Genomic DNA, 16,295 nt, shown 5'->3' with positions numbered 1-16,295 from the left:
TATAAATTAAGGTACTCTCATGATAAACGGAGAAATATTGAAATTGTCAAGGATTTCATTTTACTTGAATCCACAATCAATGCCCATGGAAGCAGCAGTTAAAAAATCAAATGACATATTGCAGTGGGCAAATCTGCTGCAAAAGATTTCTTTAAAGCGTTCAAAAGCAAAGATGTCACTTTGAGGAGTAAGGTGTGCCTGACCCAAGCCGTGACACTTTCAGTCGCCTCATATGCATGCAAAAACTGGACAATGAGTAAGGAAGACCGAAGAAGAATTGATGCCTTTGAATTACGGTATTGGTGAAGAATACTGATTATACCATGGACTGCCAGAAGAACAAACAAATCTGTCTTGGAAGAAGTACAGCCAGTATGCTCCTTAGAAGCAAGGATGGCAAGACTTGGTCTCATGTACTTTGGACATGTTATCAGGAGGGACCGGTCCCTGTAGGAGGACATTATGCTTGGTAAAGTAGAAGGTCCGTGAAAAAGAGGGAGATCCTCAATGAAATGGATTGACACAGTGGCTGCAACAAGGGGCTCAAGTATAGCAATGATTGTGAGGATGGTGCAGGACTGGGCAGTGTTTTGTTCTGCTGTACATAGGGTTGCTATGACCTGAAACGGACTTGACAGTACCTAACAACTCAAAAGCCAGTTAGAAGAGTAGCAGAGAGTTTCTACATTTAGAATATTTTTCAGTATCACTGAATTTTACTTTCCCAATATTCATTCTCTTTAACCTCTTTAATTAAAACACACAAATATGAAGATTTATTTTATATCTACGATGGCAACAAATATTTGCCATTTATTGCCAGACATGTTAGTGTGTTGAGGGTGATTTGATGGAAAAATAAGATGTAGTCTTGTCCCCTCACAGCTTACAAATTGGAATTTACATGCTTATGTCTGATGCTGTATGCACACCAGGCAGGACTGTATATAACTGAGTGCTAATATGGATACCTCTCATGGTAAACACTACAGGAGTTCAATGAATGGGTAGATCCATTTGGGCTGGAGTGGTAGGAAAGTACCTGTAGAAGAGGCAGGACCTGATGAAAGACAAGTACAGTTGAAGAAATGTTGGAAGTATATGCCAGTTGGTGGGAACAGCAAAAGACTCTAAGTCATAAATACAAAGTGGCATGTTCAAAAGGAGCAGAGGACTGAGCTGACAAATCCAAATCAGGCAGATGGTCTCAATCAGCTGTCAAGTTCATGGCTCCCTCCTTCCTCACCCCATTGTGTCATTATGCCAGGAAACACAGAGAAGCCCTAAGTACCCAGAAGGCCCCAGCACAAAGGAGAGAGGAGGCCATCTGGCCTTCCATGAGGGATTTGGCTAAGGGGACTATTGTATCTTAGCATGGCCTAATGCTGGCATCTCCTCCCCTGGATGCTGGATCAGGTAGGACTTTCCATTCTTTCTTGGTACAAGAAATGAGGCCATTGACTACTGACCCACTGGCCTCAATTTAGTTCCATGAAAGGAGTGGAGTAGTCTGTAGATAACCATGGATATTCTTTAGAAAATAATGGCAAGGGCTACGTCAAGAAAAGGCACTGATAATAGTACCCAGCGTTGCCTTAAAATTTAATCACTTTACCCAAGCCTACTGGACTGTGAGAGAATAGACTTCTCTTTGTGAACCCATGCACTTGTGGTGTTTTTGTTGGAGTGGCACTGGATGACTAGGGCAGGGTTTGGTGCTGAGGGTGGGGTGCTGCTCTGGCAGATGCCTAGAATGTGGAAGCAGTTTTGAAACTGTGAATGGATAGAGGAGCGGCAGCAGCAGAGAACCTGCAGCAGCAGAGAAGCAGAAGTGGAAGAGAACCGGCAGAAGCAGAACCAGGAGACCAGCGCCAGACAGCGCTGGAGCCGACCCACAGAGCAAGAGAGCTGACTGCCTGTGCGCTGGAGGCTTCCTGGCAGAGTAGGGTGCCTCTGGGCACTTATTGGTGGAGCTACCAAGTTTTGGAACACTTGCCCCAGCAGGGCAGATGCGGGCATGAGGCCTGAGGGCCAAGAGGCCACAGGAAGCAGAAGCTCAAGAGACAAGGAACACAAGAAGCCAAGCTGCCTCAGCCTCAGAAAGTATGGCCAAGACCTCTGGGTTTCAAAGGGTGGAGCCATGGCCCCTAGTGTTCCTAAGGGTGGAGTTGTCACTCCGATGCACTGGGAGAATGGTGCACCTAAAGCTGAGGGAGTAGAGTTGCCGTCCCAGTGGGCCTGGAAGGTGGAGCTGAAGCCCAGGGCCGAGGGGCCTCCACTCAGAATCCAGAGACGGTGGCCAATGCCTAGAGGAGGGCAGGGCTATTGTGTAAATTGTCTCAGAGAACAGAGGATTGTTTTCAAGCCTTGAGGGTTAATGTAATGTGTTCTGCTAACCTGCTTGGTGCCTGTTATTCCTTCTTTCCCTGCAATTTCTCCCATTTGTAATGGAAATGTCTAGCTTGTGCCTGTTCTGCTGTTGTACCTTTGGAAGCGGATAACTTGTATTCTAGATTTCACAGATGAAGAGGAATTTTTGGATTTTGGACTTGGAGTTAAGACTTTTGCTGTGATATGATGAGATGAATATGTTTTGCATGTTGCAAGGATGTGATTTTTGGGAGCCAGGGGGTGGAGTGTCATGGATTGAATTGTGTCCCCCAAAAAATGTGTGTAGCGGCTTGGCTGGGTCATGATTCCCGGTATTGTGTGATTGTGTGATCTGGTGTGACTTCCTTGTGTGTTGTGGACTCTATCACTATGATGAGGTTATATGTGATCTCCTTATGTGTTGTAAATTCTATCACTGTGATGAGGTTATGCTGATGAAGTTTATAGGATTGGATGGTGTCAATCCAATCTCTTTCGAGATATAAAGGAGAGAGGCGAGCAGAGACACATGGGAACCTCATACCATCAAGAAAGCAGTGCCGGGAGCAGAGCGCATCCTTTGGACCTGAGGTTCCTGCAATGAGATGCTCCCAGACCAAGGGAAGACTGATGCATCACAAGGACCTTTTCCAGAGCCAAGAGAGAGAAAAAGCCTTCTCCTGGATCTGATGCCCTGAATTTGGACTTGTAGCCTACTGGACTGTGAGAGAATAAATTTCTCTTTGTTAAAACCATCCACTCCTGGTACTTCTGTTGGAGCAGCACTAGATGACTAAGACACCAAGGCAAGGCAAATATCTAGGCATTTTCTTATTACTCTTCTTCTCTCACCTTTCACGTCTATTCCCATAGATGCTCCCCCAAAACATAGCCCAAATGCATATGCTTTTCTCTGTCTCCACTACCACAAATCTTCCCCAAACCACCAACGCCTTTTTCTCAGACTACTGTAATACTCTTTACCGGTCAGCCTGTTTCCACACTTGTCCCCACAATCCATTGCCTGAGATGTTCTTCTGCTGATGGTCCCATGGTTGGCTGCTTCTTGTCATTCATACCTCATCTTAAATGTCACCTCCACTAAGAGGATTTTCCTGATTTTTTAATCTAGTGTTGCCACCCAGTTAATCTCTAGGATGTCACTCTGATGCTCTACATATCACCTACCACTTCACCATCTGTGAGTTTTCTCATTTGTTCATTCATTCATCTATTATTTGTCTTCTCCCATTAGAATTTAAGTTCCATGAGAGTTGGGTTCTTACCTATGATCTGGAACCCTGTATTCCAGGTTCTAAAACTGTGCTGAGTACATAATTGATGCTCAATAAATATTTTTTGAAGTAATATCAAAGAGAACAGCCTTGTGAAATAGATAGTTTTTTGTGGAGAAGAACCAGGAGATAGGATAGGTAGGTATCATTTAGTCACAATGTGGAAGGACTTGAACACCAGGGTGGAAAGCCATAGGAGTTTTGGGGGGTATAGAAATGACATGATAAAATAAACATTTTAAGAAAATTCATCTAGTGGCAGTTAGAATGGATTTGAGCAGAGAGAGACTAGATGTAGAAAGAATAGCTAGGAGGTTATGAAGGTAATCTACAGGTGAAAAATGAAGGGCTTAAGTTAGAGCGATATTAGGCTAGATGGAAATGAAGGGCTGGATGTTGAAGACATGGTAAGGGTGGGGATGTGAGAAATGAAGGGAAGTGACAATTCAAAAACAGTTCTAAGTTTCAAGTCTAAAAGAATAAGGGACATATTGCATTTATTACAATTACCTCTCTGTCCTCTCTTTTCTGCTCCAGAAATACTGGGCTTCTCTCATTCCTGACTACATCACAGCCTCTTCTTGTACCTCAGAAATGTGTGTTCCCTTTTCCCTCTCAATCTCCTTCATCCTTCTCTGGTTAATATCTACTTAGCTTTCTGTCTTCATATTTTACCATACATGCCACTTCCTCCAGGAAACCTTCCCTGAACTCCAGGCTAAGGGGGAGTGTGCTGTCACATAGGGATTGCAACTAGTGTCACATAACAATATGTGTATAAATTTTTGTATGAGAAATTAACTTGACCATAAACTTTCACCTAAAGCACAATTTAAAAAAAGCAAAAAAACAAAAAACCCAGCACTCCCTTCCACTTCCTATTTTCATGAAGTCAGTTGAAGTCAGCTGGGTAATAAAATAAGCATTTATTGAATACTACCATGTACTAAACACTCTTCTAGGACTAAGGATGCAGTGACCAAAAAGAACAGACCTGGAGCCTACCCTCATGGAACTTATAGACTACCAGTGAAGTCAGGCATTAAAATGTAATTATAAGCACAATGGGTGCTATAGAAAATACCATATATTATGGAACTAACTATATTTACAGGGGTGATTGATGTAATCTAGCCTGGAGTTTTATTTCACAGAATAATTTTTCAGGGTAACTTATACATTAGCATAGCTATGTCAATATTTCAGAGAAAAAATTGTATGAACCCCTATTTCTAGAAATAATCATAATGCTTTAAGTTACTAGTCAGTTAGTAATTTGGTTAAATTCAATTACCTATTCCACAAATCATAGCTAAAAGCTACAAAACACAAATGGGTAAAGCACTTCCTAAAATAAAATTTTATTACTACAGGGAAAGTTAGTTTACAAAACCACTTTCCATCTTTTAGCATATGTTCCAGATATAGGGCAGTATGATACAACAGTCTTATCACCATGGGACAAGGAAAGGTTTTATTTGATGATTAATTAAAAGATCTCTGAATGGGACCTCCAGTAAAGTATTAGGAGGCATGGAGATCCTAAAATTATAAAAGCAATTTCAATTCTATTGAAAACTAAACCTACATTTTTCATTCTTATTCTAGCTTATGCTGCTCCATCAGGAGTTCCAAACGAGTCATCTGTGGGCCCAGTACAGCTTCACAGATATGTTTTGTTTGGTTTGGCATTTTTCAAAAATCTGACCTTGACTCTCTTTAGATGGATGAATGTGTTCTCTAGTTTTGCTCTCTAGTTTGGCCATAATTCCTGCCAGTTTTTATTATACACTTGGTCTATCTGGCTCCCACGTATAATCAAGTCAAGGAACACTATAAAATAGAAGCATCAAGGTTTCATTTTGTTGCTCAACAGTCATCTTGATACCCAGTCTGAGAGCAGCTTTTCAACTAACTGAATGTCATAACTTCTTAGATTTAACTTCAAAAGTGTGAAAATATATTAGACTACAGTAATACCTGAGGTTTATGAGTGTTTTAATGCTCAGAAAGCAGTTTTCCATATTTATCTTACTTGATCTAACAAGGGTATGGGGCATGTATTTAACAATGAGCTAGATTCTAACAGTGTGACAACACCCTGGGAAGTAAGTCAGCCATTTTGGGAAGGTGTATGAACTCTCCAAGCCAACTAGAATAACATTTTGCTCACTGAAACAGTAATTTACTAAGTGTTGTGCTGCAGCGATAACTGACTAAAGGGCACTCCCGTGAATCAAGAGGGTACCTGCAAGCCCTGAGAGGTGCCAGATCTAAGCTGTGTCTACAAAGTTTGGATTGAAGCCCCAAACTCCAATTCTGCTCACTTGCTACTCTGTGTATACTGAACTGTTTCCCAAGAGTGAGAATTTCAGTTTGGGATTCTAATCTGATATTAGACAAAAACTAGGTCTATGAGTAGACTGTATGGGAATAGTAAAAATCTCTTTAGTACTGGAACAGTTCTAGGGGGTCAAATCAAAATGTTTGGTGCAAATTCAATTTTGTAAGCATATGAAGACATAACCTTAACCTTAGGACTTACCACAGAAGATAATGACTTGACTTCTTTTGTATCAAGTGATGATGTTTTACGTCTAATCTACATAAGATGGATTGAAGTGAGAGACCCTGCATGGTAATGAGATCAACTGTTCTCTAAGACTTGAAAAGCTAATCTTATTACCTCATGGTCACAATGAGTATTTTCTAATTGCTTCTCTTTGTTTCATTCTGTTAGAACACTTGAAAATTTCTGGAATTAGTCTTAAAAGGAAACTTCAAATATCTGAGTGGCTTCTCAGCAGCATTTGGGAATTTGGTTCCGGCAAAACATTTGAGCACCAAAACCCAGATCACATAATATGGGCTCCTATATGAACAGGGAAGGACCATTCTCTTTGGAGATGTTTGGGGAAATATTTCTGCTTTCTCTCTTCTGTTTGTATTTTTTTTAAATTAACACATTATAACTTTTTCCCATACTGCATTCAAATAAAATCTAAGTGGGTCATGACTAAATAAGATAAAATTGAAACTAAGATTTGTTTCCTCCTTACACTTATTGTAAATAGAACTGTCTTCACTTCAAACTCTATGAATATAGCTGAGACTTTTCATGGTACAATTTTTGAGGATGGTTTTGAAAATATGATCTTGGTCACTAGGAAAGAATTAATTAACTCTCGACTGGACTTGTTTCCATTTTGCACATACTATCATATTTCACAACTTCATCCAGAGCTTGAAAGGCTGGTTAGCTCATGTTGAACCACTAATTTTGATAAGCACATATTCCAGAGATCTGAAAACAATGAATCCAACCCAACAGACTCCAGTTATTTGTTCCAAACTCCTAGAAGTTAAACAAATTTGTCTTCTCATTTTTCTGTAGCACCCAGTGCCTAACCTAATATACTGCATTCAGTAACTGCTTAATAAATGCTTGCTGAATTAGCTAGTATGAACTTTACGTGCATTCATACAGGTGCATTACTATGAACTTTGAATTTGGAAACATGTTAATAAGGCAAATCTCTTTCCAACTAATGAAAATGTTTGAATTATTATGTAATAACTACCAATTTTATCTGTATCCTATTCATTTATCTAGAAAGGTCTTATTTGCTATTTTAAGAAAAATTTACAGTTTGCTAGTTCATTTTGCAAAATAATAAAGTCACTAACATAAAATTTCATTACGTCTTTGGTGAATTGCTGGACAAGGGTATGTAATTTTGCTTGTCTTATCATGGAGGTTATTAGAATTAGTAGCAAAGACAGATAAATTATGCTCCAGGGGCATATATCTATCTATGTATTTGGAAACCCAATGAATTAAATCATAATATATCCCTATGGTATATTTTACAGAGAACTGCTATAACTCTAAAACTGTCTATTATTTTACATGTACATTACCATTTCTTAGAAAGGATCTCCTTGACTGTCCTCCATTGAGTGGAGGTAAGGTCTTCTTTTCCTGGCTGACAAATGTATCCCATTTCACCTTGTCACAGCCGCCTAGTTCCTTGACTTTCTGTAAACAACTTTCCAAGTACTCTACTGGGTCTTCGGGCTTAGAACACATCAGTCCATTCAAAAGGCTCTGAAACACAACAAAATATGCCCAAGTAAAATACCTTTTAAAACCACTTTGGTTAAAAGTGTTATGTCCTGTCTTTGAATTTGGGTTGTTTGTGTTCTTTTCATTTGTATTTTAATAAACAATCAGAGTTGAAACTGAATAAGTAAAATATCCCCTCAAATTCTTGATCAATTAGTTTTCAGCTTGGGGCCTTTTAAGCAATGTAGGCAATTATATAATTTAAAATGCACATATCAAAGTTAAATAAAGGGCAGCTTGTGAAAATGCCCCCAGTCATTATTTATCTCACTCCTACTCATTCCTATGTCTTGGAAGAAGTACAACCAGAATGCTCCTTAGAACCAAGGATGATGAGACTACGTCTTACATACTTTGGACATGTTGTCAGGAGAGATCAGTCCCTGGAGAAGGACATCATGCTCGTTAAAGTAGAGGGTCAGTGAAAAAGAGGAAGACCCCCAATGAGATGGATTGACACAGTGGCTACAACAATGGGCTCAAGCATAACAACGATTGTGAGGATGGCGCAGGACCAGGCAGTGTTTCATTCTGTTGTTCTTAGGGTTGCTATGAGTTGGAAGCAACTCGACAGTACCTAACAACAACAACTCATTCCTAAAGTACCCAAGCCCCAGTTTCTTCATCTGTAAAATGGGGATAATAATAACTATCTCACAGGGTTTTTTGGGGATTAAATATGTTAATGTTTGTACAGTGCTTATATAGTGAAACCTGCAAAAGTCAAAACCTATATAAGGTGGAAATCTGTCAGAGGAGAAAAACTCATATATCTTCTACCGATAGAGAGCAACAGAAAAGTGGTAAGACTGCACCCTGTCAAAGGCAGAAAACTTCTGAGATCCATAAAAACAAGGCAGTTCTGGCGAGTTCCAGCTCTCATAGGTTTCACTGCAATAGTGCCTGGCACATAGTAAATGCCCAGTAAATGTTGGTGGGGGTTGTGGTTATTACTACTAGTATTCTTATTATCATCATCAGAAAGTTTCCCCTGAGCCTCCAGGCTGGCTCTCTCTTTTCTGTTCCCATGGTGCTCAGCATAAACTATATACTTGTCATTTATACTGAAACCATCTGCTTCTGTGTCAGTTTCCTCTTTAAACTATAAACTCTTCAATAACACAGAGTGGGTCTTATTTATCTTTCTATCTCCAGCACCTGAAACTTTCTCTGGCACATGGTAGGTATATACTGAACTGTTTCCTGATTAGAAGAAAAAAAAATTGATAATTGATATGCACTAAGTCACCACAATATCCCTTAAGATTAAATAGCAAAAACAAAAACAAAAACAAAAAGCATGATCTTGCTATTACTTTTTCTGTTCCTGGTGTTCAATGTGTCACACGTATTCATTTCTAAAAATGTCACAAGTTTGGAAATGCTTACTCCTGGGAACTAGACAGGTATGTAAAATACTTTAGAGTACTTCATGGAAGAAAACAGAGAATGAGTATCTCCAATATACATTATTAATGCACAAAACACACTCTTTAAAAGGCTAATATCTTTCTTAAATACAGTATTTTATTTTCCAATTATTCTTGTGTGATTTGCTCAGACTTCGTAGGCAATTCTTACTAGGTGTATCTGTTTTCTGAAATCATAAATAGTGTGAGTTAGAGCGTGCGACTCTGTCAGATGAGATGAATTGCAGAGGGAGTGGGAGAAACTAACCTGAGCATCTGCATCTAGTTTCTTTGTCAAATCCTGGGCTACACACAGACACAGACGCACACACACATGCACACACATGCACACACACTGCAGTTTAACTCTTCTCATTCCTTCTATACTGAAATAACTAATATTGAGGCAGTGCTTCCTTTGTGTCAGGACCTCTACTAAAGCACTTTATATGCTTCATCTTCTCTAATCCACTTTCAGTACTTTGTGGCATTATTACCCCCGTTTTACAGATCCGGAAATCATCGCTCAAAAATGTTAGTGACGTGCTCAACGTTAACCAGCTAAAAACTGATGGGTTCAGGATTCTAGTTCAGATGTTTCTGATCTCCAAACACATATATTCCTCCCTCTACATCTTGTCAGAATATGATATGGGATAAAAGAAAATGCCAAATTCTCTGTGCCCCATTGTCTTAGCTCAAGTGCTGCTACAAAAGAAATACCATAAGTGGATGGCTATAACAGAGATTTATTCTCTTACAGTTTCGGAGGCTAGAAGTACGGCTATGGAGGAAGGTCTTTATTTCTTGGTTCCATGGTGATCTCCATGTGGCATGGCATCTGTCCTCTCCCATCTCTGCTTGTCCTAATCTGCTATTTTTATATCTTGTAAGAGTTTGACTCAAAACACACCTTACACTAATCCTGCCTCATTAACATAACAAAGATGACCCATTCCCAAGTGGGACAATAACCACAGGCATAGAGATTAGGATTTACAACACATATTTTTGGGGAACACAATTCAATCCTTAACAAGCTGACATAATCTACGGTGCCCCAGTGCACGGTGGTTAAACCGACTGCTATCCAAAAGGTTGGCAATTCTAACCCACCAGGCACTCTGTGGGAGAAAGATGTGGCAGTCTGCTCCTGTAAAAATTACAGCTTTGGAAACCCTATGGGGCAGTTCTACTCTGTCATATAGGGTTGCTATGAGTTGGAATTGACTCAACCGCACACAACAACAACATTGCCTAAAATAGTGAACAACCAAAAAACCAAATCCATTGTCACTGAGTCGATTCTGACTCATGGTAACCCCACGTGTTACAGAGTAGAACTGTACTCCATAGGGTTTTCTTGGCTAAAATCTTAATGGAAGCAGATCTCCAAGCCTTTCTTCCACAGTACCGCTGGGTGGATTCAAACAGCCAACATGTAAGTTAGTAGTTGAGTACAAACCACTCAGGCCACCTAGGAACCCTAAAATAGTGAACATATTCAATGAATTTTTGTTGAGTGGAAAATATACACTTCCGGTCTCCCAAAACAAAACTGACTCCCAAAGGGCATTGGTTTTAAAAAGGAGAGGACTGGATTCCACTCCTTCATTTAAATCCTTTCCTCTAACAGTCAGCCACTATCAGAGATGGAAGAGAACCAGCAGACATTATTACTCAGTCTCTTGAATTAGCCCTTTGAGGACTTGGATAATCTAATTTGGCTTTCCATAGTATTCAAATTAACTGCCAAATTTCTGCCATAAGGTACAGTAGTGCAAGATCAACAGATAGCACATAAGGTTAGTTACAATTGAGAACTCACCACAAAATCAGGGGAAACTGTTTTATTTTTAACATTTAGTCCAAAAATGGAAACACGTTTCAAACTTCAACCTACTAGAGATATACTATTTAGCCTATGGGATGTCTCAAATCATGAAGAAATCAGAAAAGGTCGATTAGATATATTTAGTTGTTTGACAACTTGTAGATTTAATAATCAGTCACGTGATCTGTAATGGAGTCTAAATGCCACAGTTGAGGGGCCAATATTTTGGGTTTGATAGTTACCTAATTGTTAAATTTTGTATACTGAGAATACTGTGGTTTTGAGGGAGAAAATCCAGTTTGGAAACCTAAAGCATTTGGTTTTGCTGTCTACACTCATCACATGGAGAGTTGCCAGGTGTTGATTCTTTGTTGCACTGTGCACAGCACAGGTGCATCTTACTAAAAGGATAGAGCCTTTGGGTGCCACCAGCAGGCACCCTTCATCTTCCCATTGTCAAGGATTGAATATTCTGAATTTTGTCTAAGCCGGTCGGCTTTCTTTTCCGGGTGTGCACTATTTTAAAACATACCATTCATATGCAGAAAAGTCAACAAAAAGCATAAAACCTGAACAAAAACACCTGCCATCAATTATCTGCATACACAGTGTAGAATTTCATGCACAAGCCACCACACATTCTGTGTGGTTCTCTTCCACCAAGGAAGAAAAACAGTATTTATAAAGAAAAGAGATGTACTCTTCAGCAGTACTTTGCAATCAGGTGACCCTGCTGAATGAAATGATCTCAGTAGTTAATATTTGTGACAAAAACTTTCAGTTCTTCATCTCCATATCTGCATTTTCAAAATATATATAAAAAAGAAAAACTCTTAACAAGAATCCTGCACACTCCCAAGACCTGTCCTTTCCCAACACTACCTATTTTCATGCATGGGTAATCACTCGCTAGATTTGGGCTTCACATACGAGGCGTGAGCTCAGTGGTGGTTTATTTTGGATTAGATGGACCTGAAAACGGTGGCTTAGACAGGTGAGGCAAATGAAGGTCGGTAATTATGGTGACCCGTTTTAAAGACAGTTTGGGAAGACCGGGGCAAAATTATTTTCCCAAATGGTGTTTTTAAATTCCTTAAAAAAAAAAAAAAAAAAACCCAAAACATGAAAAAGAACTACTCATGTCCTTTGGTTTACTACATCAAGCAATCATCTTTCGGAAATGTGGGGCTAAGTTTGCAGTGAGTGAATTTTCCCTTTCAGACTCTCCCTGAAGCTTGGCTCGCTTCCCTTTTTTTTTTTTTTTTTAACATAAGCAAAAGCACATAGGATTCAGGAATGTTTTAAAATTCAAATATGGAGAGGAGGAAAGGAAGCAAAACGATCTGCGATGGAAGCTGTGGCTTAAGAACTAACCCAAGGTTTCTTCAGCTCATTCCTTAAGCCTCCTTTCTCACATTCTCAGTGTCCTCCCACCTTTCCCCCATTCTCGGGTCCCCAGTGCAGAAGATGCTGCGATGCGGTCTGAAGGCTGAGCAACAGGAGTTACGCCTGCCTCGCCCCTCCCCGACCCCTATCTCTAGGTGGGCTGGAGAGGGTAGGCGACAGACGCGTCGGGGAGGCATGGAGGGAGAACCATCCCTTCTAAGGCAACGGAAAAAACGTGCTCAGGAGTTCATTCACCGAAAGCGCAGAGCGGCGTTAGGTGCCTGTCACCCGAGAGATAGCGCTGCACTTGAGGGGTTCGGATTTGTTTTTTGCATCTCCATCTCCTTCCTCCATGCTATCCCCGCGGAGGGGTGCTTTCGTCCACACTTTCCTCTTCACCGCCAGGGTCCCGAGCCTCAGCGGGTGGAGGGACCAGGGCTCTCGACCCCTCAGTTTCGAGTCTTTGCTCGCTGCCTTGTGCCAGCGTACCCACCTGGTCTGGCCCTCGCCCTCAGAGAGCACCACCGGGCCGCTGTCTGCAGCCTACCCTGTGTGTCCACATTCGAGGGGTGCGCTAGGGGCAGCCTCCTTCCAGAACCCGGCTCCAACACTGAAACTTGATCTGCGAGATGCGGGCTTCTGAATCTAGCCATTAGACAAGGACCCTAGCAACCCGTGGGAAAGGCGGCCACCCCCGGGTGAGCAGGCGAGTGAGCTCCTACAAGCCCCTTCACTTCCATGCCCCGCTTGAGGAAGGTGAGACCGGGCGCGGCTCCTCATCCCAATCCCAGAGACACCCTCCCTGGACTCTTCCGACTGTCTCCCGACCCTCTCCCAGCCCTCAGCCCCCTACCTCGAAAAGCTGAGGGATTTCCCTCCGGGTCAGATACTCTTTGGCATCGCTGGTGTTCATAGCTGTGCCGCGCGTGCTTTGGGGCGTGAGGTGGGGTGCTCCCGGTCTGCGGCGACCTGGGTCGGGGCTGGCGGGGTCCGCGCTGAGCACGCTTGCAGCCCTCCCACTCACGCGCAGTCTCGCTCAGCCTTCTCCGTCTGTGCGAAAAATAAGGCCCCCGGCGCCTCACCACAGGGGCTGTGGTCCCCGCGCTCCTACCGCCCCCTCCTGGGTGCAGGTCCGAGCTGCGAGCTCCAAGCAGCGGGGCCGCGGCTTTCCCGGCTCCCAGGCAGCGCGGGCGCCAGGGGAGGGGCTGAGGGCGGGGAGGAGGGAGGACAGCGGGGCGGACGCGAGGCTGCAGCCAGCCCGCGTCTCCCCTCACCGACGCGCGCTCCGCGCTTCTTGGAGCTGAGTGTGCGGCGGCAACCAGTCACGCTGCGCGGGCGGGCGCGGGATGCGGAGGTGGGGACTGGCGCGCGCCGGGGGCTCGCAGTCACCCTTCTCGGTGCCGCACTGCCGCCAGAGCGCGGCGCTTCCCTGCGCGCGCCGCCCCGGGGCCACAACCACCAGAGACCAAGCGGCCAAGGGAATACACTAGGGGTTACTCGGATTCTGCTACCTACCGTTTGCTTCTTCCGACCTTGTGTGTACACAGACATGCACACACGGTTACCCTCGCGTCCCCAAGGAGCGTCCGTGAACAAACTAATAGTCACACAATTTATCATTTACTGCTAAGGTTAGAGGATCTTTCATGATAGAGAGCTGGGAGTAAGGAGAAAGAGGTATTCCTGGTGTGGAATCCTGGCCCTCCAAAATAATTTCTAGTTCTTAGGTATCTATCCTTCAGGAAAGTTTTGCTAGTTGGTTTCAATTTTTTTTCCGTGTTGTTTGTTGTTAGGTGCCATTTAGTCGGTTCCGACTCATAGCTACCCTATGTACAAAAGAATGAAATACTACCCGGTCCTGCGCCATCCTCACAATCCTTGTTATGCTTGAGCCCATTGTTGCAGCCACTGTGTCAGTCCATCTCTTTGGGGGCTTCTCTTTTTCGCTCACCCTCTACTTTACCCAGCTTGATGTCGTTCTCCAGGGTCTGATCCCTCCTGATAACATGTCCAAAGCATGTGAGACTTGGTTTCTCCGTCCTTGCTTCTAAGGAGCATTCTGGCTGAACTTCTTCCAAGACAGATTTGTTCGTTCTTTTGGCAGTGCATGGTATATTCAATATTCTTCGTCAACCCATAATTCAAAGGCGTCAATTCTTCTTTTGTCTTCCATATTAATTGTCCGGCTTTCAGATGCATACGAGGTGGTTGAAAACACCATGGCTTGGCTCAGAGGCACCTTAGTCTTCAAGCTGACATCTTTGCTTTTCAACACTGTAAAAAGGTCTTTTGCAGCAGATTTGCCCAATGCAATACATCGTTTGATTTCTTGACTGCTGCTTCCATGGGCATTGATTGTGGATCCAAGTAAAATGAAATCCTTGACAACTTCAATCTTTTCTGTTTATTATGATATTTCTTATTGGTCCAGTTGTGAGGATTTTTGTTTTATGTTGAGGTGTAATCCATACCGAAAGCTTTAGTCTTTGATTTTCATCAGTAAGTACTTCAAGTCCTCTTCACTTTCAGCAGGCAAGCCTTGTGTCATCAGCATAACTTAGGTTGTTAATAAGCTTTCCTCCAATCCTGATGCCCCATTCTTCTTCACATAGTTGAGCTTCTCAGGTTATTTGCTCAGCATACAAATTGAATAGGTATGGTGAAAGGATACAATACTGATGGACACCTTTCCTAACTTTAAACCACGCAATATCCTCTTGTTCTGTTCGAACGACTGCCTCTTGATCTATGTATAGGTTCCTCACTAACACAATTAAGTGTTCTGGAATTCCCATTCTTTGCAATGTTATCCATAATTTGTTATGATCCACAGTTGCATGCCTTTGCATAGTCAATAAAACACAGGTAAACATCTTTCTGGTATTCTCTGCTTTCAGCCAGGATCTATCTGACATCAGCGATGATATCCCTGGTTCCATATCCTCTTCTGAATCCGGCTTGAATTTCTGGCAGTTCCCCGTCGATGTACTGCTGCCGCTGCTTTTGAATGATCTTCAGCAAAATTTTACTTGTGTGTGATATTAATGATATTGTTCAATAATTTCTGTATTAGGTTGGATCACCTCCCTTTGGAATAGGCATAAATATGGATCTCTTCCAGTCAGTTGGCCAGGTAGCTGTCTTCCAAATTTCTTGGCATAGACAAGTGAGCACTTCCAGAGCTGCATCCATTTGTTGAAACATCTCAATTGGTATTCTATCAATTCCTGGAGCCTTGTTTTTTGCTAACGCCTTCAGTGTAGCTTGAACCTCTGTCTTCAGTACCATCGGTTCCTGATCATATGCTACCTCCTGAAATGGTTGAACATTGACCATTGTATTTGTGACCCCTGTGAGGATCACAAATCCATAAGATTTCAGCATAAGGCCTTAGAGTGAGCCTGAAATCTTCATTAGTGGAAGGATTAATAAGTAGTCGACTAGTTAATTATTTCTATGGAGAGGAATGGAAGGTGGAGGAGAGAAGTGGGTGGTGGTGGCAGAGGCCTGTTGCTATTATTAGGTGCCCTTGTGGAGATCTGGGCTCATAGTGATCCCATGTGACCTAGTAGGACTGCCCCGTAGAGCTTCTTAGGCTGTAATGTTTTAGGGAGCAAATCGCTAGGTCTTTTCCACAAAGCTGCTGGCTGGGTTCCAACTGCCAACTTTCCAGTTAGCAGCCAAGCGCTTAAACTTTGTGCTACTAAGGCTCCTTGGTGGAGGGTTAACCAAAAAAAAAAAAAAAAACACCAAACCAAACCTGTTGCCGTTGAGTCAATTCTGACACATAGCAACCTTATAGGGCAGAGTAGAACTGCTTCACAGCAGTTTCCAAGGAGTGGCTGGTGGATTTGAACTGCCGACCTTTTGGTTAG

The 16,295-nt window shown here is 42.3% G+C and overlaps 1 protein-coding gene across 1 annotated transcript in view; it reads right to left on the bottom strand.

The window, feature by feature from the left end:
* The window catches only part of AK5 (adenylate kinase 5), a 332,857-nt gene extending 319,200 nt beyond the window's left edge, over positions 1–13,657 (bottom strand). The window contains exons 1-2 of the mRNA XM_004369075.2: positions 13,274–13,657; positions 7,587–7,773 (exon numbers count right to left, since the gene is read on the bottom strand). Coding sequence (XP_004369132.1) covers positions 7,587–7,773; positions 13,274–13,333 — 247 coding nt within the window. The 5' untranslated portion in view covers positions 13,334–13,657. The remainder of the gene's footprint in view (positions 1–7,586; positions 7,774–13,273) is intronic.
* Between the last annotated feature and the right edge of the window lie 2,638 nt (positions 13,658–16,295).

This window comes from Trichechus manatus, unplaced genomic scaffold (assembly GCF_000243295.1).
Source record: "Trichechus manatus latirostris isolate Lorelei unplaced genomic scaffold, TriManLat1.0 scaffold00003, whole genome shotgun sequence".
Classification (NCBI taxonomy): Eukaryota; Metazoa; Chordata; class Mammalia; order Sirenia; family Trichechidae; genus Trichechus; species Trichechus manatus.
The sequence above is the reverse complement of the archived record's forward strand: the minus strand, read 5'-3'. Positions and strand labels throughout refer to the sequence as shown.